The sequence below is a fragment of the Saccoglossus kowalevskii genome, chromosome 2 (assembly GCF_978046115.1).
Source record: "Saccoglossus kowalevskii chromosome 2, keSacKowa6.1, whole genome shotgun sequence".
In the NCBI taxonomy this organism is placed as follows: Eukaryota; Metazoa; Hemichordata; class Enteropneusta; family Harrimaniidae; genus Saccoglossus; species Saccoglossus kowalevskii.
This window is the reverse complement of record NC_140642.1, coordinates 9,672,945-9,700,905: the sequence shown is the minus strand read 5'-3', so window position 1 is coordinate 9,700,905 and position 27,961 is coordinate 9,672,945. Positions and strand designations below refer to the sequence as shown.

At 35.0% G+C, this 27,961-nt stretch overlaps 1 protein-coding gene across 2 annotated transcripts in view; it reads left to right on the top strand.

The window, feature by feature from the left end:
- Positions 1 to 4,563: 4,563 nt before the first annotated feature.
- Positions 4,564 to 27,961, top strand: part of LOC100371754 (uncharacterized) — a 63,189-nt gene continuing 39,791 nt past the window's right edge. For both annotated transcript variants that reach the window (XM_085490897.1, XM_085490894.1), the window contains exon 1: positions 4,564 to 5,126. In XM_085490897.1, the coding sequence (XP_085347023.1) occupies positions 4,704 to 5,126 (423 nt within the window). In that variant the 5' untranslated portion in view covers positions 4,564 to 4,703. The remainder of the gene's footprint in view (positions 5,127 to 27,961) is intronic.

Here is a 27,961-nt window from a genome sequence, read left to right as displayed (position 1 = left end):
CACTATCATTGTATGGATGGATACACTATCATTGTGTATAGTATGAATGTATACACTATCATTGTGTATAGTATGGATGGATACACTATCATTGTATATAGTATGAATGGATACACTACCATTGTATATAGTATGAATGGATACACTATCATAATATATAGTATGAATGGATACACTATCATTGTATACTATATGGATGAATATACTATCATTGTATATAGTAATAATGGATATACTATCATTGTATATAGTATGGGTGGATACACTATCATTATATATAGTATGAATGGATACACTATCATTATATATAGTATAGATGAATATACCATCATTGTATATAGTATGATACAGATAGTATATGCAAAGGTAGATAAAAAGGAGAGACAACCGTTATGACCCGAGTTATAGATCCCACTGAATATCATGTGTAAACATATGTTTGCCTTTGTGTAGACTTGAATCAATCTTAGGAAACCGTTGCAGCCTGTGCCGCTTATTTCGGTGCAACGTCTGGAATGTTTGCCAAGGGTGGATTTGAAGCCCAATATATCAACCAAACTTGGTAGAACCTCTAATGGCTGAGCTGTCGTGGATTCTTGACAAAAACGAACATTAGAATGGTCATTTCAGTGTCATCTGTTATGAATATAATTGCCATCTTAAAATAGACCTTTTGTATTAGTGTTATAAGTTGGATATCGTCTAGCACTGTGCGCGTAATAGGTCAACTTCTTGCTGGATCTCACATTTTTTGTAAGAAATTAAAATTGATGGCCATTAATGGTTTACAGGACACTCTAATTTGTCCGAGTTGGAATCTTTAAATATCACAAGCTGATTCTCTGATAATTATATACCTCACAATATACACAAGTTTCCATTGTTCACACAACCACGCATGGTTATCAAATGAGCGTACCCATTATCTCCTTGGCTACTTTAGGTGTACGTGTATGCGATTGAGTTTTGGGAGAATGCGATGTTCACTTTACAAACCTTGTGTTAAGTTGGAATATTACTGTTTTCCTAATGAAATAATGGTCATCGAATTCTTGCTCATTACAATCAACGAACCACCAGCTGCTATCAATCTGATTTTTTTAAGTAAAACCAAAAAATCGACATATTCAAACAAAAATACATATAAATATTATATAAAGGATCATATAAAAAAATGGAGCTTCATACCTACATGGGATTTTAATCAGATTGAAGCTTCTAGCTGCATACACGGTTCTACTGGTAACCGTACTGCATATCAATACATTCATTTACACATAGGATTGTATGTTTCATAGATCAAACTAGCGGTGAACTAGCTCTAGAGGGCGTTGTAATTGTAGTATAGCCACACAGTATAGACTGTTGCTATCGATTGTGTCCCTCGTTGAATTTATAGGAAGATTTGTGTACTCTTGTTACGACTGAGTTTGCGCGAACTTCAATTACTGAACATTCCGTACGTCCTAGGTCAACAAATTATTCAAAATTGAAAGGACATTCAGGCTCGTTTTTGCCGACAATCTAATTTTAATCATAGTGATTAATATATTGCATACATGGCGGTGGATTTGTGAGTGACATATCTGTAATGTGAGTCACTGGATCTTTAATCAATTATCATGAATATGATAGTTTGTATGAGTAATTTGATAGACATATCCAAGTTTTTTTAAACGTTTAACTGACCCTGAATTTATATCAGAATTTTACATTAAAACTTCTTTTATTTGATACGTCACATTACTTTTCATTACTACAGTAACTTTACTTTTGGAATATCATTGCAGAATAATGTTCTACATTTAAATGCCTTTCATTTGATATATCACAAGAGATGCATTAAAATGATATCCCTAACGCTCATAATGACCTCATTTAGGTGAATATGCAAAATAGGGGGTGGCTATCTACAATTTGTTATTGTTTTCATATATTTTTCACTTGAAAAAAATATGGCAGACCTGAAAATACAAATATCATGAAAATGAAGAATGGTTTCATTACAACCGTTTGTAGCCAATTAACGTGGAACTATGTCATCTGCAGCTAAGTCACCGCTGCGACCACGTTTCCCCGCTCTCGTTTACCTGCAGCATGGAAACGGGTGTCTCTACTCAGGGGCGGGTCTAGGATTCTGGAATAGGGGGGGGGCGATAAGTTGGCCGAAGGCCAAGTTCGCGAGCGCTGATGGCGCGAAGCCCTGTTGGTTGTTAAAAATAGGGGGGTGGCGGCCCCCTCGGCCCCCTCTAAATCCGCTCATGCTACTGACTCCGGTAAATATCACGTCTTTGTCAGATGCTTTATCCAATATCATCATCATCATTTCTCTCTCTCTCTCTCTCTCTCTCTCTCTCTCTTCCAATCCATCAGTGCCCGAAGTAGCCACTCTGCTAATATTAATACTCCTATTCTAGAAAGCAATCCGTCTAATTGTAAATCTTCTTCCAGAATATATTTCTGGGTAAAGTTACCTTTTTTTTATGTATACTATGTTAATTTTGGATATAGTGTTCACTGAATAATTCAACAAATGTTATAACAAAACAGAGATATCTGATTCAGAATTAAAATCTTCATTAAAATAATTATGTTTTTGAAGTTCTTTACGTGAATATCAACCAATTAAAACAGATTTGTCATTTGTTGGACTTCAAAGGCTGTCACGAATTTTTTCAGCAACCCAGCTCCACAACACAATTTTTGGAACGCCAAATGTCAAATCTAACTGTTAAATGTGTAATACCTTTTTGTTACAGGGGTGAAACGAGCATTTTGAGCATTTGTCTGCTAGACTATTTAAAACGTGTACTTGAATTAAGTAATTAAATAAGAATTAAATTGTAGATAAATGTGACATTCATTTTTTTGGTGAATTTATTTCTTTTGAAGTTACAATTCTTGTTTTGTTTTATGTCATTGAATGATGTCCGCATTATATCATTTGCATTTCTCCGAATTGTCGTCAACTTCAGTTTCCATTTTAGTTTTCCAATATCAAACGCCTTTGATTTCCTGTTTCATGAATAGTTTTGTTGTCTCGTGTGAAGCTTATAAACAATATGCAGATAGATTAGGTGCTTTATACATGCCAAGCATTACGAAATAACAGAAAACACATTGCTTTGTAGCACTATTGGAACAAAACGCTTGTGGTTCGAGTAGCGCCCTCAAAGACTGGAAGTACACTGCTTTGTTTTCAGCTAAATATACTAGTATTTTTAATAATAATAAGGTGTATGTGTAAATGTGAACTTTGTGCATCATGGGACCTTGCGTCATTGACTTTATTCATTTGAATTTATAAATTATCATTTTTTACTATAACCCAAATTAAAAAAAATATTATTATTAATATTTTGTTATTTTACTGGTATACGTTTTATAATAATCATGCACAGTGTAGAATTGCAATAATGATCACATTGCTAAACATATTGTTTGACTGATACTTGTGTAATTGTCACGCTAAATTATTTGCCTTGTGTGTACACGCGTGATAATTCCAGACCCATCAGTACAAAGTTGCTAGTAGTAACTGAACTGGCTGGGACCTTTTTATGAATTTCACCATAGCAACCACGGGTCACGGTACACAGTATGTATACATTGTGTAGATGAATTCTTAGTGAAAACAAAACGTCATATTAACTTTAATCAAGTACAAATAATTGTACATTCCCGATCTATATCGTGAATGGTGACTTACATTGACCACTAAACTCTACGTATAGGAATAGGTATTTGAACAATGGATGAACTATGCAATAAAAATAACAGTGTCCAGACTAATTTCAGACATTTATTTGCACTTCGAATAAAGGTGGTTAATTGTATTATTTATATGGACCGGTGAAATGCACTTTATTCTTATTCAGTCGTTTGTAACGAAAAATAACAGCCAATCTATTTCCAATGTACACGAGGTGGGTTATAATGTACACGTGGTCGGTTTAATATTATTTTTCGTTTTGTATTCTTTTTACGGAAACAAATTCTGCAACTCTCTATTACAAAATGTATTTTTTGAACAAAAATTTGACCAAATTAATGCACGTATATGTACTTTTCTGTATTAATGAAAATTAAATAGATAATAAATAACAGTTCAAATAAATTAGAATTTAGTCTTTTAAATAAAGCAGCAACTCATATTAGATATCCATGGCAACGTGGTTATCCAAACAACGATGTCCACTACACCAATACCTGTTCTCATGTCAGGTAATCGTATTCCCGGTTCGGAGTTTCGTCTGAGGACAAATGGGGACAAATTAAAGGGACAAATAAGAGCGTTTATTCTAATGACATTCTTACCAAGCACTATCGCGTTGCTATGGCAATTTGTAAACATTTATCTCATTGAACGATGATATTCCTTCAAGACCGTTACCTTCGGACTGTAAGATCAAATATCATAAAAGATAACTTTGTTTTCTTTTATCATATTCATCTATCATTAACTTGCTAGTATGTGACAATGTCATGGTTACCATGGAAACTAAACCGGGATAACCTAAGAAAGTCACGTGAACCATTAGCCTCGTTGTGAATCTCATTCACCATATCGATAGACCTCACACGGCTTGTCCGTAGAGAAACATATAAACAGTGTAATACACATTTCTCTGTTTTCGAGTGGACTTCAGTGGGGTACACTGCGACTATGATGTAGGACTCGTGGAAACATACCAGTACTAGTCATGAGTCTAGAAGATGAACTGTTATTCGCAGCACATTCGGGTAAACGCAAGGCCTTGGACAAGTTTTTGAAGAAACATGGAAGCAAAGTGAACATCAACTGTACGTCTAACGATGGTGCAACTCCACTCATTCAGTGTGTACAGGGAGCTCGCATGGCAAAGGATTCAAACAAAAACGAATATGTACAGTGTTGTAAACGGTTGATTGGCGCTGGAGCTGACCTGAATCATCGAGATCACCTGGGAAGAACATCCTTGCACTGGGCTGTGTTCTACAACAAACCCGATCTTGTCTCGGAATTGTTAGATTGTGGATCCGATCCAAAAATACGTGACGATGGAGGTCAGAACGTGTTGCACTTCGCCATACGAGTACATGCGGTGGAATGCATCCAAGTATTGTGCGATCAGGTTGAAAATGAGGTGAGAATATAATTCATTGCCTTCCACGACAGTTTTAGTGTGTCACTACATGTCCCACAGTGTCTTAAATTGCTTCCGTGTCGTGCTCTTCTCCTCCCCGTTGCCATTGTTGTGTATATACCCATGGTTATGCAAATACATTAATTCATACCCTTTGCCATTCACTTAAACACACCGTAGCTTTCTGAAAAGCTCAATGTAACCTGCACGCAGTTGTTCATATAGTGTTAAACTTGAAATTGAGTACACAACCACGTTTTTTTGACTAAGGTCATTCAGTTCGTGCCAGAGGAAACAAGGAGAGTGTGCTCACAAAAGCGCTAATTTTGCGGACTTTAACGGCGAGATAACAAATAAGGCTCTCCATCAAAGTAGCCACGTAAAAGCGATGGCCTGTGGCTCCTATACAGGTAATTGAATAAGTAGTTTATCACACTTTCACCAACACACAAATACGGGACGTGACGTTCCTAAGCATATATTACAGCGTATATTGTGCGCAATTGTACAGTCGAACTGAAGTATCTAATTAATAAAGCTTCTATGAAGTCTATCTGTATAGAGTAACCATGGCAAACTCTCACATTCTGTGTTCAATCGTCTGGACCAAGTCTGGCCTTTACCCAGTCAGCTTTACATAAACCTTAACATCATACCGTCAATACGTTGTATTTCTCTTGTTTACCAGTCTTTTTAATAATGCTTAACTTCAACATTCATTAGTAACCAAAGTGATACTGAATAACGTTATTAATTTAATAAATCCATATTTCCTTTTCATAACAAACTTGTAGTGCAAACACCACTTAGCGCAAACAATCTCAGTATTATTTTACCTTTTCCACAGACTTAAACACCTTGACATTATGTGTTTATTTTTAGATTGTGTACATAATATTATATGATGGTTAGCTGGATATACTACTAGTACAGGATATACAGTGAAGGGCACAAAGCCGTGACTTTGCTTACAAACGTATTTATGAAAATGTTTAAATAACGATCATCAGCTATCGTTCAAATTCTACGATGATGCCATATCATTTCCGAGTTGGTCAATTTGAATTCTACCAGTCATTAGATTTACAAAAATGTGTTTTTACAAAACATTTATAACATTGCCAGCTTTAATTATGTCTTTCACTGTATTATATGTTATATTATACGATTTATATTTCAAGTTTTCTTATTTTTTGTTGAAATATACAAGAATGTTTGTGAGAATATTTTTATGACTGTCAGTGACTGAACTATCTCACATATATTTTCACTATTACAAAATTTAATTTCAAGGTGAAATTCTCAAAATAAATTGAATTAAAAAAAAATTTTTTTGCAAATAAGTAGACTTGCTGTTGGCAGTCAATGTTAATAATATTAAGTGGATTTATTTGAGCCAGAATACCTAAATTTCATATTGAAATGATCAATACTCAAATCCAAATATTCAGTACATTGAATTTCATGAAGGCATGAATAATTTTTTATATAAAATATTTAAATGTTTTATAAATTTTAAATGAGTTTGCCAAATGTAATGCCTAAGCATGACCATAGTAAATCAGCAAATGATTGAAGGACATACATTTATATAAAAGACATTCATGCCTATTGAATTTCGCTCTAGAAAGTAGACAATTCATTTTTTGTTTGTTCTATTAAAGTAAGGTATACGTAATATATTGAGGTTATCACCTTTCCATGCATGGACATAACGTAACACGCTACAAGGTAATGATGTAACTAAACCAGGGCATATCAGTCTGTGAAATACGTTTGTTGTTTGTAACAATATACTAGAATTGCAAAGTTTTTTGAAACTAATGCTATGCATAACAACATAACATGTCTATAAAAAAGAACATTACTGAGATTAAAAACAAACTTTTTTGGTTGAAAATGCTCCTAAAAGTTTTTATCACCTTTATTTTCACTGAATATTGGATTTTGAGTTTCTAGTCTTAGGTTGACCATATCACCTAGATAAAAATCACAAAATATCATTTGACCAAGAACCAAAATGAAAAGTAAATCACGGAAAATAGTGAAATTTGACGGTAAAAGTGCCATTATTGAAAGTGACAATTTGACAGACAATAATGACTTAGTAGAAGATTTCAAGACAATATGAAGCAAACATTATAAAATAATACTACAATGTCTATCCAGTGGATACTGACTATGACTCTACTGGCTATCCAGTGGATACTGACTATGACTCTACTGGCTATCCAGTGGATACTGACTATGACTCTACTGGCTATCCAGTGGATACTGACTATGACTCTACTGGCTATCCAGTGGATACTGACTATTACTCTACTGGCTATCCAGTGGATACTAACTATGACTCTACTGGCTATTCAGTGGATACTGACTATGACTCTACTGGCTATTCAGTGGATACTGACTATGACTCTACTGGCTATTCAGTGGATACTGACTATGACTCTACTGGCTATTCAGTGGATACTGACTATGACTCTACTGGCTATCCAGTGGATACTGACTATGACTCTACTGGCTATCCAGTGAATACTGACTATGACTCTACTGGCTATCCAGTGGATACTCACTATGACTCTACTGGCTATCCAGTGGATACTGAATATGACTCTACTGGCTATCCAGTGGATACTGACTATGACTCTACCGGCTATCCAGTGGATACTGACTATGACTACTGGTTATCCAGTGATTACTCACTATGACCTTACTGGCTATCCAGGGGATACTGACTATGACTGTCCTGGCTATTCAGTGGATACTGACTATGACTCTACTGGCTATCCAGTGGATACTGACTATGACTCTCCTGGCTACCCAGTGGATACTGACTATGACTCTACCGGCTATCCAGTGAATACTCACTATGACTACTGGCTATCCAGTGAATACTCACTATGACTACTGGTTATCCAGTGGATACTGACTATGACTCTACTGGCTATCCAGTGGATACTGACTATGACTCTACTGGCTATCCAGTGGATACTGACTATGACTCTACTGGCTATCCAGTGGATACTGACTATGACTCTCCTGGCTACCCAGTGAATACTCACTATGACTACTGGTTATCCAGTGGATACTGACTATGACTCTACTGGCTATCCAGTGGATACTGACTATGACTCTACTGGCTATCCAGTGGATACTGACTATGACTCTACTGGCTATCCAGTGGATACTGACTATGACTCTACTGGCTATCCAGTGGATACTGGCTATGACTCTACTGGCTATCCAGTGGATACTGACTGTGACTCTACTGGCTATCAAGTGGATACTGACTATGACTCTACTGGCTATGCAGTGGATACTGACTATAACTCTACTGGCTATTCAGTGGATACTGACTATGACTCTGGTTATCCAGTGGATTATGACTCTGGCTATTCAGTGGATACTGACTAGGACTCTGGCTACCCAGTGGATAGTGACTATGACTCTGGCTATCCAGCGGATACTGACTAGGACTCTACTGGCTATCCAGTGGATACTGACTATGACTCTACTGGCTATCCAGTGGATACTGACTAGGACTCTACTGGCTATCCAGTGGATACTGACTATGACTCTACTGGCTATCCAGTGGATACTGACTAGCACTCTACTGGCTATCCAGTGGATACTGACTATGACTCTATTGGCTATCCAGTGGATACTGACTAGGACTCTACTGGCTATCCAGTGGATACTGACTAGCACTCTACTGGCTATCCAGTGGATACTGACTATGACTCTACTGGCTATCCAGTGGATATGGACTATGACTCTACTGGCTATCCAGTGGATACTGACTATGACTCTACTGGCTATCCAGTGGATACTGGCTAGCACTCTACTGGCTATCCAGTGGATACTGACTATGACTCTACTGGCTATCCAGTGGATACTGACTAGCACTCTACTGGCTATCCAGTGGATACTGACTATGACTCTACTGGCTATTCAGTGGATACTGACTAGGACTCTACTGGCTATCCAGTGAATACTGACTAGGACTCTCCTGGCTACCCAGTGGATACTGACTATGACTCTACTGGCTATCCAGTGGATACTCACTATGACTCTACTGGCTATCCAGTGAATACTCACTATGACTACTGGTTATCCAGTGGATACTCACTATGACTTTACTGGCTATCCAGGGGATACTGACTATGACTGTCCTGGCTATTCAGTGGCTACTGACTATGACTCTACTGGCTATCCAGTGGATACTATGACTCTACTGGCTATCCAGTGGATACTGACTATGACTCTACTGGCTATCCAGTGGATACTGACTGACTCTACTGGCTATCCAGTGGATACTGACTATGACTCAACTGGCTATCCAGTGGATACTGACTATGACCCTGGCTATCCACTGGATACTGACTAGGACTCTGGCTATCCAGTGGATACTTACTAGGACTTTATTGGCTATCCAGTGGATACTGACTGTGACTCTACTGGCTATCAAGTGGATACTGACTATGACTCTACTGGCTATGCAGTGGATACTGACTATAACTCTACTGGCTATTCAGTGGATACTGACTAGGACTCTGGCTATTCAGTGGATACTGACTAGGACTCTGGCTATCCAGTGGATTATGACTCTGGCTATTCAGTGGATACTGACTAGGACTCTACTGGCTATCCAGTGGATACTGACTATGGTTCTACTGGCTATCCAGTTGATACTGACTGGGACTCTACTGGCTATCCAGTGGATACTGACTATGACTCTACTGGCTATCCAGTGGATACTGACTAGCACTCTACTGGCTATCCAGTGGATACTGACTATGACTCTACTGGCTATCCAGTGGATACTGACTATGACTCTACTGGCTATTCAGTGGATACTGACTAGGACTCTACTGGCTATCCAGTGAATACTGACTAGGACTCTACTGGCTATCCAGTGGATACTGACTATGACTCTACTGGCTATCCAGTTGATACTGACTGGGACTCTACTGGCTATTCAGTGGATACTGACTAGCACTCTACTGGCTATCCAGTGGATACTGACTATGACTCTACTGGCTATCCAGTGGATACTGACTATGACTCTACTGGCTATCCAGTGGATACTGACTATGACTCTACTGGCTATCCAGTGGATACTGACTATGACTCTACTGGCTATCCAGTGGATACTGACTATGACTCTACTGGCTATCCAGTGGATACTGCATGACTATGACTGTCCTGGCTATCCAGGGGATACTGACTATGACTGTCTCTGCTTTTCAGTGAATACTAACTATGACACTGGCTATCTAAAAGATACTGGCCATTTTGTGAATTTGAGTGTTTATTTCAATGTGATAAATCCAAGCTGTCAAATTGTTAGAGGGGCATTGATGCTAATAATTAGATGCACAATGCTAATGTGTGAACAAATATTTCAAAGCTGAGATCAGACATGGAAAATACAATCTGAATTAACAATAGTTTCTGAAATGCCACAGTTTTCCATGGACACAAGCGCATATAATTAAAGTTATTTGCTTTTATATAACATTGGCTTTTTAAGTGAATTGATATTCCTTGGTTGTGTTTACAGTCCGCTTCACATTGCATAGCAACTGTTATGAATGCTCAAAACAAACACTACTTGCATCCTAACATGTATAGAAGATAGTCAATGCCACATAACTACTTCATGTCAATGTTATTACTTTTTAAGTGTAAACTGCCTTTATATTGTCACAACTAAACAAGAAATGGCTGATATTATGCTGTCATCTCTCACGGCTACATCTAACATTGAAACCTTGATGCAATCAAGAGTTAATAATTACACATCGTTTGCTTATGTCGTTTATTTCCATTCGCTTTGACGATCTGTGGACGCTTTCAGTGGGTGATGTGTTAATAGATAATTAACATATAAAACTAATTTTGTTCTTCAGAATCAATCTGTGTGGGTCGATTGGGGGTTGTGCTCAGCGGCCATTGGTGGAAGTTTTCTCAATGCCTAGGTCAAAGCACCGTACTAAACAGTGAATATATTAGTCAATGTATTGCTGATATAAGACTTCATTTAGAAATACTTTTAATTTTATTCTATCTTTGTATTGTGATTACATTAGCTAGTGACCTGAAAACAGTCCTGTTAACAATAGTGTATAGTAAGGGTAGTGACTGCTGCCCTGGGGGAATTCAACAACCTGTTACTCTAGGTAGCATTTCTATAGAGGGTCAGGCAATGTAGGAATGCATTTAGATTAGATATTGCTTTTAACACTACAGGGACTGGTTGTCAGTGGATAAGTTGTTCAGTTGTTCAACATGTGGGATCATCTGTAATCGCTGTTACTTTCAATAATTATGCCAGATTCTGACAAATACAGCTGTTTTGAGGCAGCCTAATGCACTCAATGCCATTGATGTATAAACATGGAGGAAAGTTGAATTGTATGTGGTATATCAGGGCTGTGAATTGTATTCCCTTGGGATAGAGCAGAATAATTGTATAGACTAGTAACTTTACTTAATAGGTATTCATTGTCACTTATATGCCCCTGGCAAAGATATTTCTTTCATTTCATGAATCTGTGATGTAGTGGCTTCGGTTGTCTCAGAGTGGATGTATGGTTGCTTTGGATAGTTTGTATTGCTTGACAACTGCACTATTTGCAGTATTTTGAGACTTATTGGATTGGTGCCTTCTATAACATTGGTGTATTGTCCACAATTGTAATCACAGCAACATGTCAGGTATGTGTATATTTTTATTTGATCACACGGTTTCTGATCTTTGTCCCCTGTATCTAGTAAAAATTTGTTTGTAAAATTTAGAAATACTCCAATTACCACCAAATTATAGGCAAACTTTCAAAGGTCAAGCACATACTAAAAGCATATAGTGGTTCTAATATTAAAACCCATATGTTTGGCAGTTTTACAGTTTGAGATGACAAGCAACATTTATACCTTTAATATGTTTTTGTTATGTACTTGTAAGGCCGATATGTTATTATTGTGTGCCAGGACCGGATAATGTTAACATTTATACGATTAAGTCTTGCTTTAATTAGTCTTGTATATAATTTATTATAATGCTTCCTGCAGTCTGTCATATAATTCAGTTGTGTGTTCGGTATAAGTTGTATGAATGTATAAAAGAATCACCACAGTCTGGAAATAACGTATTGGTGAAACACACAAGTGTTTGTGGTTTGTGTGTCTGTGTGTATGTTTTTGTGTCTGTTCCATTGATATCTCTAATACCAATTGTTAGATTAGCTCAGACTTGATTAGTTTTTGGTGGAAATCGGACCGTTCATATTAATTTCCTATTTTTCAGCTGTACCTCTGATATTTGAAGAACTTCTCAATAGATTTTAATGAAATATGATACTCAGGTGCTCTGGGATTGTTTGAAATCTGTGAATATTAAATATATAATTTACATATTTAGCCAATTGTATGCTCTGCCGTTGATATCTCAAAACCACTGAATAGACATAGGTGCTCTGAAATAATCCTATCATCTGACAGACTTCTTATATCATCTGACAGACTTCTTATATCATCTGACAGACTTCTTATATCAGCTGACAGACTTCTTATATCATCTGACAGACTTCTTATATCATCTGACAGACTTCTTATATCAACTGACAGACTTCTTCAATCATCTGACAGACTTCTTGTATCATCTGACAGACTTCTTGTATCATCTGACAGACTTCTTATATCATCTGACAGACTTCTTATATCATCTGACAGACTTCTTATAAAAGTTGACAGACTTCTTATATCATCTGACAGACTTCTTATAAAAGCTGACAGACTTCTTATATCATCTGACAGACTTCTTGTATCAGCTGACAGACTTCTTGTATCATCTGACAGACTTCTTATATCAGCTGACAGAGTTCTTATATCATCTGACAGACTTCTTATATCATCTGACAGACTTCTTATATCATCTGACAGACTTCTTGTATCATCTGACAGACTTCTTGTATCAGCTGACAGACTTCTTGTATCATCTGACAGACTTCTTATATCAGCTGACAGACTTCTTATATCATCTGACAGACTCCTTGTATCATCTGACAGACTCCTTATATCATCTGACAGACTCCTTATATCATCTGACAGACTTCTTATATCATCTGACAGACTTCTTATATCATCTGACAGACTTCTTGTGTCAGCTGACAGACTTCTTGTGGCAGCTGACAGACTTCTTGTGGCAGCTGACAGACTTCTTATATCATCTGACAGACTTCTTGTGTCAGCTGACAGACTTCTTGTGGCAGCTGACAGACTTCTTATATCATCTGACAGACTTCTTGTATCAGCTGACAGACTTCTTGTGTCAGCTGACAGACTTCTTGTGTCAGCTGACAGACTTTTTAAATTGTGTCAGCCGACAGACTTATTTTTCAATGGGCTAATCGTAACTGTTCAATATTTCGTTGTCATGTCTTCAATCATTGCTTCCATTACCCTCAGCACATAGTAGTTTGGTCAAGCTTTTTTTTTGTTTAAATATTTAGTGTTGGGTTAAACTTTAATTTCTCACTATTGACCTACTCAAAACATATGTTTTAATAAATGAAATATTATTTTTCATAATATTGGCATAACTTAGTCTCCAATATAGAGTACATATGTCATACCCAGGACAGGACTTGAACTGAGTTTTCCTGCTAGTATTTTCATACCATCATCACACTCTGTTTAGGTGAATACAGCTCATATATTATCTCCTAGATTTGATCATGTGATTCCTCAGCTCCTGAGAGCGAGGTTATTTGTAGTTATGTTGGCGATCGCCGCTGTGTCTGCGAAAGTACTATGGGAGATTGCATGATGGGAGTGAAAAGTCTTTTGATCAGTAAAATATTTTTGAAAGGTGAAAAGGTGACTGTGAAATAAAGGTTGGTTTTAAATATTAAATATCATGGAATCTGGATGAAATAATGAAAGGAAATTGAACTGATATGAAAGGGTAGTAAATGTAGCCAGAATACAAGGTCAGAATCTGGGGGTCAAAATACGTCCCAGTACATCCATCATAGCATTTGCAAAGTGTCAAAAACTATGGATGCTATTTGCTGCTTTTTTGTGAATTGAAATTAATAACAAGAAATGCTGCCAAAGGACATTTCTTTCTAGTAAACAAAACAACTTTGGGACGCTTACCTTGAGGAATTGAGAAGACGAAAATCCCTTGGGACTGTCGTTGTTGTGAATACTTCTCCAGGAAATCAAGGGTATATTTTATTGAAGAGGGAAACTGCTGCTTAATGGAAGAGCAGATTTCAGTGTCATTGCCCACAGTAATTCTAAATTGATGTTTTCAGAGGTATTACCTGGTGTAGAAGTAATAACATTACAATGTTTTCGATTTTCTCGCTTTATGTCTTGTACTAGCCAAGCCATGCCTTGATAATTCTTCAATATACGTATGGTAGTGATGTATGGGGAGAGGAAATTGCACTAAATCACCAATTGAAGATGTATATATAAATTATCTTCATTTTCTCTTGGGAACATCCCAAAATACCACAACAATGGGCTTATACAGTGAACTTGGACGTTACCCACTGGAGACTTTTATCGGAAAACAAATGATAAAATATTTTAATCGTGTACAGAACTTGTCAAATCCATTATTAAAACAAGCTTTCGAAGGAAACAAAGAAATTAATAGTAAATGGTACACTAATATAGACTCCCTTTTGAATAACATCAACTAGTATAACCTGGTCAAAACAATGAAATTCTAACAGCAAAGCAATTAGGACAAATTAATAAAAATATACAAACATCATTTATATCAACTTCGAAAGGTGAATTATATAACGACAATCGATCAAAACAAAATGAAAAAATACTTAAGAACATACAGAGATTTTAAAAACAATTTTGCTTTCGAAACCTACCTTGTTACCTACCCTGCAAAATATTGAGATGCGCGAAAATTTAACTAGATTCCGTCTAAGTGACCATAACTTGAAAATTGAAACTGGTGGACACAAATAGATTATGTGTCCTTTGTGATCAGAATCAGGTAGAAGATGAGTATCACCTTATGATGTCATGCAAAAGTCATACCCCCCGGTAGAAATGTCTTATTTAAAATGACAAAAACAAATATCCAAAATTTTCAAAATTTGTCACCAAAGACACAATATTCCTAGTCTTTTAAACAACAGTGGTCTAACGCTCTCTGTAGCAAGGTACTTAAGAAGTGTTTTGAAAAAAGACAGCAGCCCTAGTGACAATTTTCTTTCACAGTCAAATTTCGCATTTTGTTTTCTATCTTTTTATAGTATAATAATTTAGTCTTAATATTTTTTTCTCTGTAATGTATTAGCTTAGTTTTTTGAATTTTTAGTATTTTTTTTTTGTGTGTGAAAAAAGATTTGTAACCATTGCCAATGTGTAAGTGTTAATAAAATTATTATTATTTAATTGATGACCCCGCACATTAGTGATCGGCCTTGAAGAGGTTTTTAGAAGGGTGACTCCCTAGAAGTATTCGCTGAGACTGGACTTTTCATTCATGTTTATACAACACTTACATGTTAATTCAGATATATTGTAAATTACACAGAGGTAACACTACATTACATTTCCCTTACATTACACAATAGTCTTTGTGCTGAGGCAGTTATGGTTCACAACCATCACCAGTTCTCTTATTACAACTTTGAAGTCATGACATTTAAGCTAGTGTAATATTGATGAATTACTAGAGAACATTGATCCCTGAATACATCTCAAATACAGCATATAACTTTAAGATAGCATTACTGAATGCATTACACATGAAATGGTACATACAATGTAAGCATTGTACTTTCTTGAATGTGTTTATGTAGTGTTGGATTTCATGCACCCTTGTTCCCATCAGGACTGGTTTGTTTTAATTAGCTTAGAGTAGTCCATTTCAAACCGTCACCTGAATCTCTCAGATTTTTTTTTTCATGGCGATACTTTTAATTCTCTAAATCTGGTAAAAATGTTTTTCTTATTTTCCATAAATAATTATATTTTTGACTTATTGAAGATATACTTATTGAAAATAGCTAATATTTTATATGTAGGTGGTTAATCTGTTTGCTTTGATATTTTGATGTTTATTTGGCTGGGATTAGTTTAATATTTTACCGCTGTCAGATTGATTTGATTCATTCCTTTGTCAGCTTAATTCATTTAAATGCTGATAAATTTGAGTGAATATTTTTGTTATTTTTAAAACAGCCAACCTGATTAATTTAATAATGCAGTCATATTATGCATCTCAAACAGCAGAGCTATATCAGCTGACAGGCTGCTAGCTAACATTTTCTTTAATTCTCTTATTTTATGCAGTTTAGAAAAATTTTCATTTGTATCTTCACCTACATCATTTTTATGTCACATTCATGTCATTATTAGTGTACTTGCTTCACAATAGATCTAAATAAAGTCTAATAAATAAATCTGTACATTGGATGATACTATTTCAATTAATATATCACATATTGAGTGGTTATTTATTCCGTGAAAAGATTTGGAATACAAAGTAGATTGATAAGTGAAACGTACGCAGCATTGATATGCAAATTTGGAAAGGACACATAGAAATAGAATGAATCAAGACACCATGAGTAAATGTTTCCTGTGTTTGCATAATGACTTGTAGGCCAGTTTTCTTTGTCTAAGTATGCTAATGTACCTGTGTAGACCAGTACTAGTATGTAATATAGAAGAAATATTTCAGTTTTAAGTCTCTTTTAATCCATCCCCAGACCTAATCTGCAATAATATGTTATGAAAACTCAAATGATGGTGCTGAAAACAATAGTCACGTACTTTATTTATAGACGTAAACTTAAATCACACACAAATAGTATACTCACATATTTTAATTTCTCAACACAACCAACTTTTATCGAAAATAAATATTTTTTATTTTATTTCTTGCTTATTATTAATGTATTCATCAATTCTGTGATGGTGTTTGGTCATAAAAATTGTGACTGCAGGTGTAAAATGAAATGGATATGATGTACATGTGACTGACACAAGGCAGGATATCCTTGTTATTTCATTTATTGATTACAAATGCAATGTAAAGCCAAATATTGATTTATGAATCCTGAAAATGGATATTAATTTTTAAAGTTTAATGCGTTTTTTTGTAATACTCTGTGGATATTTGTCTTATTAAATCTTGACTCTGTTAGCTTAGTTGACTTAGTCCCAATATCTCACAGATAAATGAAATGTCATTCAAAATTTTGGTTATTTTTCAAATCAACAGCAGAACTTATAATTAAGACAGATTCGCTTGCTAATAAAGTGACCCTGAATACTTGTACTAACACCCCTTTCTGTTCCTTTCATGTATGGCACTGTATTCTAATATTGAAAAATTTGTCATTTTCACTATACTATGATCGTATTAATAAATATACCAGTATATAAAAAACATTTTATGAATTAAATTATAAAAAAAATTGTTGTTGTCCCTGCATACATACATGATTGAGTAGACAGACAAACAAAGGCAAGCAATTTGACCTTTGTGTAATTACAGTATGTTCCATATACTAAACCATAATGTAGTTGTTTATATACTGTATCTATAGCAACCATATGCTGTTGTGCTGTATTTGTATATAACACCTCCTTTTGCTATCATAACAATTTGAATTTTACAAACATTTTTATCGACAAATAATTAAATTTGATTTATTACCCAATTATTCTTAATTGCATTTTTTAGTAAAAAATGTGTTAAATAAATGACAATATTGATATACCATATTATTCTTATTAGTGTATGTGCTTAAAAGTAAATTACAGAATATTCCTATGGTCAATGTAAGTTATATTTTAATGATCTAATATACAAGATAGGAAATTTTTGGTTTATATGTGCTACTATTGGAGATGTGTTTCTAATAAAGTGATACAGTGGTTTGAATGTCGAAACATCTGTATATCTTCAGAACTCTGGTTTACACTATTTTTTTATCTACACTACTGCTTTTATTCATCTGTACAGCGTTGACATATTCCATAATCACTCTCCTATTACGTGTTGACATATGTAAATCTATATATCAATGGTACATCAATGGATTCTAATTTTATCCCCAATCAATGTGTTTTATTTATATTAATAATTGATAAAAATATCAAAAAAAATAACAAAAATATTACTTCACAGATATTTGATATGCACATTTATTCAAAGTCGGGCAATAGTCATATTTCAAAATGCTCACAGATTATTCCTGAAATAATAATTCCAGATTATATTGAAATAAAAATCTTGCAATTGCTGGACATTTGGATGCAAATTAATTTCTAGTCTAGTAGCAAGACAAACAGACCAAGGCAAAGTACAAATATGTCGCTACTTAGTGTTACCTAAAACATGCTATTTATTATGTTAAGTGATGAATTATTTATGAGCAACATCATGGTTGCCTAGCAATGGCAAATTATTAGGTCATAGTTCAGAGTCACCTGTTTCTTTTGTGATTGAATATTATTCTACTGATACGTACAGTTACATTATAAAACACAATTTACTGAGCAACGCTTGGTCCTTTCTATTTCTATCTAACTTTAACTCAGTTGAACTAGGTATATTCCAGTCTGCACAGAATATAACATTACATTCTTAATTGCAAAACATTGTTTCTTGTGGAGTGATAAACCAAATGGTAACCTGAAACTTACAATTAATTAATTTGAAAAATGCTGTCATTGATTCATGTGTGGAAATTTCTCATTACAAAATACAGTCATGATGATAGTACATGGAAATGTGAAGAATGAATTATGACTCGAATCATAGCTGTCATATTGGTCTTTTCATAATAATAATTAATAATAATAGTAAATATGATAACATATTGGTATTGGTCCTTAGTGTGACCTCAAAGCCAATTTGATAGGTCATTGACGCAGAAAGATTTGCTGCGACTAAAGTCGTTGTGCATCATTGTCAAAACAGAAAATCATACATGTACATTCTTTTCAAAGAAATTGTTCCTTATTATGTAATCCCTAGTTATCTGATGTGTGATTAATGTGATGATGCCAAACCTGATTGTTTACATGTTGCCTAGCAACATATCAGGAAATCACAGTATGATAGTTTCAGCAATGTTATCACTAACTCTGATGTTTATAATAGTGAATCTTATGATTATACTGTAGATAATAATTATTGGCATTTCACCTCACTGGTTAATTGTACCAGTTCTGCAAAATATTCAGAATATTTTTTTTTTATTTCAAATAATAATAATAATAAAATAATAAAACTGCATTAATGTGAGTTTATTTATTGCTTTACTTTTAAATTGTAGATAGATAGTGAATGGATGAATCGATAGATAAGTAGGTAGATAGTGTTTTTTTTTAAAGTTTTCAATGTAAACTACTATTTCTCTCATAAAAATTACTAAAAGCTCTTGTACTTCAGCATACTGACATTCTAACAGGACATGAACTTCATTGCTAACTGCTTGGCTGTCATACAAATGACGTTTCATCTTCTCTCAAGATACATTTTGGAATCATGTGATTCCACATATTCTTGTCATATCAAATTCTGTTAATCCCATCTGGTCATTTAAAAGTATATTAATTAATCCAATCTGGTCGTAATAAAGTATGTTAATCCCATCTGGTCATTTAAAAGTATGTTAATCCCATCTGGTCATTTAAAAGTATGTTAATCCCATCTGGTCATTTAAAAGTATGTTAATCCAATCTGGTCATGTGAACATTTGTTAATTCTATCTGGTCATATAAAATTCTGTTAATCCCATCTAGTCATATAAAAGTATGTTAATCCCACTGGTCATACATATAACATCTGTTAATCCCATCTGGTCATATATAATTTTGTTAATCCCATCTGGGCATATAAAAGTATGTTATTCCCATCTAGTCATGTGGAAGTTTGTTAATCCCATCTGTTCATATAAAAGTATGTTGATCCCACTGGTCATATAACATCTGTTAATCCAATCTGGTCATATATAATTTTGTTAATCCCATCTGGTCATATAACAGTCTGGAAATCCTAGTATCTGGTCATATAAAAGTATGTTAATCCCACTGGTTATATAACATCTGTTAATCCATCTGGTCATATATAATTTTGTTAATCCTATCTTGTCATATGTGAAAGGCTGGTAATCTTATCCGGTAATGTGAAGGTTTGTTGATTCCAAGTAGGAAGGTGAATCAATGTTTTAACAAGTTCATTGATTCCTATTAAATCTGACAGGAATTCATATCAGCATAAAAATATGAATGCTTACAGTGAACATGAATCATTGCACTCACAGTGGCTGGCTGGCTTGCAATTAAGTATTACATACATTCCTTTCAATAGATAGTATATGCCAATGGTAGATATATAACATATATTCTGTTGAATAGATAGTATATGCCAATGGTAGATATATACCATTATGTTCTGTTGAATAGATAGTATATGCCAATGGTAGATATATAACATATATTCTGATGAATAGATAGGATATGCCAATGATAGATATATAACATATTCTGTTCAATAGATAGTATATGCCAATGGTAGATATATAACATATATTCTGATGAATAGATAGGATATGCCAATGGTAGATATATAACGTATATTCTGTTGAATAGATAGGATATGCCAATGGTAGATATATAACATATATTCTGTTCAATAGATAGTATATGCCAATGGTAGATATATAACATATATTCTAATGAATAGATAGGATATGCCAATGGTAGATATATAACATATATTCTGATGAATAGATAGGATATGCCGATGGTAGATATATAACATATATTCTGATGAATAGATAGGATATGCCAATGGTAGATATATAACATATATTCTGATGAATAGATAGGATATGCCAATGGTAGATATATAACATATATTCTGTTCAATAGATAGTATATGCCAATGGTAGATATATAACATATATTCTTTAGAATAGATAGGATATGCCAATGGTAGATATATAACATATATTCTGTTGAATAGATAGTATATGCCAATGGTAGATATATACCATTATGTTCTGTAGAATAGATAGGATATGCCAATGGTAGATATATAACATATATTCTGATGAATAGATAGTATATGCCAATGGTAGATATATAACATATATTCTGATGAATAGATAGTATACGCCAATGGTAGATATATACCATATGTTCTGTTGAATAGATAGTATATGCCAATGGTAGATATATAACATATATTCTGTTGAATAAATAGTATATGCCAATGGTAGATATATAACATATATTCTGTTGAATAGATAGTATACGCCAATGGTAGATATATAACATATATTCTATTGAATAGATAGGATATGCCAATGGTAGATATATATCATATATTCTGTTGAATAGATAGTATATGCCAATGGTAGATATATAACATATATTCTGTTGAATAGATAGTATATGCCAATGGTAGATATATAACATATATTCTGTTGAATAGATAGTATATGCCAATGGTAGATATATAACATATATTCTGTTGAATAGATAGTATACGCCAATGGTAGATATATAACTTGTGTTCTGTTCAATAGATAGTATATCCCAAGAGAAGATTATAACATATATATATTCTCTCTGATATCATTCGTTGGGCAAATACAAATTACGTGGAGAAATTTAGTCTCAGGTAATATTGAGAGAGTGGTGACACAGAATCCTGGGAAGACATTTGTTTATTTTTTAGAGTAATTCTGATCACCTGCAGTAATAACACGACCATAACTCACCGTATACAAATGATATGTAATTTGTGTTATCCAACATCACTATAATCACATCACTTATTTATCTGGCAGTAATTTGCAGACATATACATCTACTGTATGATAATTCTACTTCATATACAGCTTTTATCAGGTCCACTTAGAAGCTTTCTCCTTCAGACTCTAATAGTTGCTCTTCTAATGGTCACTAATGGACAAACCTACAGGTTGAAAAGTTCATACATTCTAAGTTGCTAGGAGGTATTGTAAAGCAATTGCATCAATCCACAATTGCAGCATACTGTCCAGAATCAATTATTTATTTCACTGTTTTACCAACAAAAATTTGTCTATATATTGTTATATCGTGCTGAATTGCTTAGCCTCAGCCAAGAAGGTTTTAGTTTTGTCACCATTGGTGTATTTTGAATAGAAATTCATGTTTAATCCTTACCCTGCTTCCATCATTTGTCTTGGTTTCCTCATGTTTAATCCTTCGTCTTGGTTTCCTCATGTTTAATCCTTCATCTTGGTTTCCTTATGTTTAATCCTTCGTCTTGGTTTCCTCATGTTTAATCCTTCGTCTTGGTTTCCTCATGTTTAATCCTTCATCTTGGTTTCCTCATGTTTAATCCTTCATCTTGGTTTCCTCATGTTTAATCCTCCATCCTGGTTTCCTCATGTTTAATCCTTCGTCTTGGTTTCCTTGTATTTAATCCTTCATTTTGGTTTCCTCATGTTTAATCCTTCGTCTTGGTTTCCTCATGTTCAATTCTCCATCCTGGTTTCCTCATGTTTAATCCTTCGTCTTGGTTTCCTTGTATTTAATCCTTCGTCTTGGTTTCCTCATGTTTAATCCTTCATCTTGGTTTCCTCATGTTTAATCCTCCATCCTGGTTTCCTCATGTTTAATTCTTCATCTTGGTTTCTTCATGTTTAATCCTTCATCTTGGTTTCCTCATGTTTAATTCTCCATCCTGGTTTCCTCATGTTTAATTCTTCATCTTGGTTTCTTCATGTTTAATCCTTCATTTTGGTTTCCTCATGTTTAATCCTTCGTCTTGGTTTCCTCATGTTCAATTCTCCATCCTGGTTTCCTCATGTTTAATCCTTCGTCTTGGTTTCCTTGTATTTAATCCTTCGTCTTGGTTTCCTCATGTTTAATCCTTCATCTTGGTTTCCTCATGTTTAATCCTCCATCCTGGTTTCCTCATGTTTAATCCTTCATCTTGGTTTCCTCATGTTTAATCCTCCATCCTGGTTTCCTCATGTTTAATCCTTCATCTTGGTTTCCTCATGTTTAATCCTTCATCTTGGTTTCCTTGTGTTTAATCCTTCATCTTGGTTTCCTTGTGTTTAATCTTTCGTCTTGGTTTCCACATGTTTAATCCTTCATCTTGGTTTCCTTGTGTTTAATCCTTTGTCTTGGTTTCCTCATGTTTAATCGTTCGTCTTGGTTTCCTTGTGTTTGATCCTTCGTCTTGGTTTCCACATGTTTAATCCTTCATCTTGGTTTCCTCATGTTTAATCCTTCATCTTGGTTTCCACATGTTTAATCCTTCATCTTGGTTTCCTTGTGTTTAATCCTTAGATTTGGTTTTCTCATGTTTAATCGATCATCTTGGTTTCCTCATGTTTAATCCTTCATCCTAGTTTCCTCATGTTTAATCCTTCATCTTGGTTTCCTCATGTTTAATCCTTCGTCTTGGTTTCCTTGTATTTAATCCTTCATCTTGGTTTCCATGTATTTAATCTTTCGTCTTGGTTTCCTCATGTTTAATCCTTCATCTTGGTTTCCTCATGTTTAATCCTTCATCTTGGTTTCCTCATGTTTAATCCTCCATCCTGGTTTCCTCATGTTTAATCCTTCATCTTGGTTTCCTTGTGTTTAATCCTTCATCTTGGTTTCCTCATGTTTAATCCTTCATCCTGGTTTCCTCATGTTTAATCCTTCATCTTGGTTTCCTTGTGTTTAATCCTTCATCTTGGTTTCCTCATGTTTAATCCTTCGTCTTGGTTTCCTCATGTTTAATCCTTCATCTTGGTTTCCTCATGTTTAATCCTGCATCTTGGTTTCCTCATGTTTAATCCTCCATCCTGGTTTCCTCATGTTTAATCCTTCATCCTGGTTTCCTCATGTTTAATCCTCCATCCTGGTTTCCTCATGTTTAATCCTTCATCTTGGTTTCCTCATGTTTAATCCTTCATCTTGGTTTCCTCATGTTTAATCCTTCGTCTTGGTTTCCTTGTGTTTAATCCTTCATCTTGGTTTCCTTGTGTTTAATCCTTCATCTTGGTTTCCATGTATTTAATCCTTCGTCTTGGTTTCCTCATGTTTAATCCTTCGTCTTGGTTTCCTCATGTTTAATCCTTCATCTTGGTTTCCTTGTATTTAATCCTTCATCTTGGTTTCCTCATGTTTAATCCTTCATCTTGGTTTACACATGTTTAATCCTTCATCTTGGTTTCCTTGTGTTTAATCGATCATCTTGGTTTCCATGTATTTAATCCTTCGTCTTGGTTTCCTTGTATTTAATCCTTCATCTTGGTTTCCTCATGTTTAATCCTTCATCTTGGTTTCCTTGTATTTAATCCTTCATCTTGGTTTCCTCATGTTTAATCCTTCATCTTGGTTTCCTCATGTTTAATCCTTCGTCTTGGTTTCCTTGTATTTAATCCTTCATCTTGGTTTCCTCATGTTTAATCCTTCATCTTGGTTTCCTTGTATTTAATCCTTCATCTTGGTTTCCTCATGTTTAATCCTTCATCTTGGTTTCCTCATGTTTAATCCTTCATCTTGGTTTCCTCATGTTTAATCCTTCATCTTGGTTTCCTCATGTTTAATCCTCCATCCTGGTTTCCTCATGTTTAATCCTTCGTCTTGGTTTCCTTGTATTTAATCCTTCATCTTGGTTTCCTCATGTTTAATCCTTCATCTTGGTTTCCTTGTATTTAATACTTCATCTTGGTTTCCTCATGTTTAATCCTTCATCTTGGTTTCCTCATGTTTAATCCTTCATCTTGGTTTCCTCATGTTTAATCCTTCATCTTGGTTTCCTCATGTTTAATCCTTCATCTTGGTTTCCTCATGTTTAATCCTCCATCCTGGTTTCCTCATGTTTAATCCTTCGTCTTGGTTTCCTTGTATTTAATCCTTCATCTTGGTTTCCTTGTATTTAATCCTTCATCTTGGTTTCCTCATGTTTAATCCTTCATCTTGGTTTCCTCATGTTTAATCCTTCATCTTGGTTTCCTCATGTTTAATCCTCCATCCTGGTTTCCTCATGTTTAATCCTTCGTCTTGGTTTCCTTGTATTTAATCCTTCATCTTGGTTTCCTCATGTTTAATCCTTCATCTTGGTTTCCTTGTATTTAATCCTTCATCTTGGTTTCCTCATGTTTAATCCTCCATCCTGGTTTCCTCATGTTTAATCCTTCATCTTGGTTTCCTCATGTTTAATCTTTCATCTTGGTTTCCTCATGTTTAATCTTTCATCTTGGTTACCTCATGTTTAATCCTCCATCCTGGTTTCCTCATGTTTAATCCTTCATCTTGGTTACCTCATGTTTAATCCTCCATCCTGGTTTCCTCATGTTTAATCCTTCATCTTGGTTTCCTCATGATTAATTCTCCATCCTGGTTTCCTCATGTTTAATCCTTCGTCTTGGTTTCCTTGTATTTAATCCTTCATCTTGGTTTCCTCATGTTTAATCCTTCATCTTGGTTTCCTCATGTTTAATCCTTCGTCTTGGTTTCCTCATGTTTAATCCTTCGTCTTGGTTTCCTCATGTTTAATCCTTCGTCTTGGTTTCCTTGTGTTTAATCCTTCGTCTTGCATCCCCCAGATTTAATCCTTCATTTTGCTTTCCTTGTGTTTAATCTTTCATCCTATTGCACTCATATTTAATGCTTTATTTCACGTTCTTTATGTTTGATCCTTTATTCAACTTTCTCATGTTTAATCCTTTATCTGTTACCCCGATGTTTAATCCATTATCACACTAACCACTAAGGTTGATTTTCTTTAATTTTAGAAGTAGGTCACATCACCTTCCGTATGATATAGCAGCCTGTAAGTGTATGCACTCTTTCATTCAATAGCTGCAACATTCAAATGAAAACATTTCCTGTCTAATCCAAACCATCAAATCAGTGCCATGTGTCTTCATAGAGTGTGCTAGGCATACAATAAGTTACTCATAATTATTTCCACAAATACAGTAATTGATTCACAGACTTGTTACCATGGCAAATAATAAACCGGATCTGATGGTAATCCTTTTCAATTGCCATGTGACTGTTGTCATTGGTTACCCACAAACAAGTGTTGTAGGACAAATGACATCCAATTGGTGGTCTAAGCAAATGAAATCCATATTTAAATTATAACTTCTGATCATTTTTGTTTTTAATGTTTATAATTGACACAAAAATACAAGCTGTAAATAATATATTGTGTATCATCAATGAAGTAGAGAAAAAGATGTATTTGCTTAAACGAAATAATCATTGTAATCCTGAATATCTAGGGTCAGGCAATAGATTCTGGGGTGGACTCATTTTCAGTATGGCTTGAACAAATGAGGGCCAGGCAATAGATTCTGGGGTGGACTCATTTTCAGTATGGCTTGAACAAATGAGGGTCAGGCAATAGATTCTGGGGTGGACTAATTTTCAGTATGGCTTGAACAATTGAGAGTCAGGCAATATATTCTGGGGTGAACTCATTTTCAGTATGGCTTGAACAAATGAGGGTCAGGCAATATATTCTGGGGTGGACTCATTTTCAGTATGGCTTGAACAAATGAGAGTCATGCAATAGATTCTGGGGTGGACTCATTTTCAGTATGGCTTGAACAAATGAGGGTCAGGCAATATATTCTGGGGTGGACTCATTTTCAGTATGGCTTGAACAAATGAGAGTCATGCAATAGATTCTGAGGTGGACTCATTTTCAGTATGGCTTGAACAAATGAGAGTCATGCAATAGATTCTGGGGTGGACTCATTTTCAGTATGGCTTGAACAAATGAGGGTCAGGCAATAGATTCTGGGATGGACTCATTTTCAGTATGGCTTGAACAAATGAGGGTCAGGCAATAGATTTTGGGATGGACTCATTTTCAGTATGCTTTGAACAAATGAGAGTCAGGCAATAGATTCTGGGGTGGACTCATTTTCAGTATGGCTTGAACAAATGAGGGTCAGGCAATAGATTCTGGGGTGGACTCATTTTCAGTATGGCTTGAACAAATGAGGGTCAGGCAATATATTCTGGGGTGGACTCATTTTCAGTATGGCTTGAACAAATGAGGGTCAGGCAATAGATTCTGGGGTGGACTCATTTTCAGTATGCTTTGAACAAATTAGGGTCAGGCAATAGATTCTGGGGTAAACTCATTTTCAGTATGGCTTGAACAAATGAGGGTCAGGCATTAGATTCTGGGGTGGACTCATTTTCAGTATGGCTTGAACAAATGAGGGTCAGGCAATAGATTCTTGGGTAAACTCATTTTCAGTATGGCTTGAACAAATGAGGGTCAGGCATTAGATTCTGGGGTGGACTCATTTTCAGTATGGCTTGAACAAATGAGGGTCAGACAATAGATTCTGGGGTAAACTCATTTTCAGTATGGCTTGAACAAATGAGGGTCAGGCATTAGATTCTGGGGTGGACTCATTTTCAGTATGGCTTGAACAAATGAGGGTCAGACAATAGATTCTGGGGTGGACTCATTTTCAGTATGGCTTGAACAAATGAGGGTCAGGCAATAAATTCTGGGGTAAACTCATTTTCAGTATGCTTTGAACAAATGAGGGTCAGGCAATAGATTCTGGGGTAAACTCATTTTCAGTATGGATTGAACAAATGAGGGTCAGGCAATAGATTCTGGGGTGGACTCATTTTCAGTGTGTCTTAAACAAATAGGGGTCTGGCAATAGATTCTGGGGTGGACTTATTTTCAGTGAGTCTTGAACAAATGAGGGTCAGGCAATAGATTCTTGGTGAACTCATTTTCAGTATGGCTTGAACAAATGAGGGTCAGGCAAAATATTTTGGGG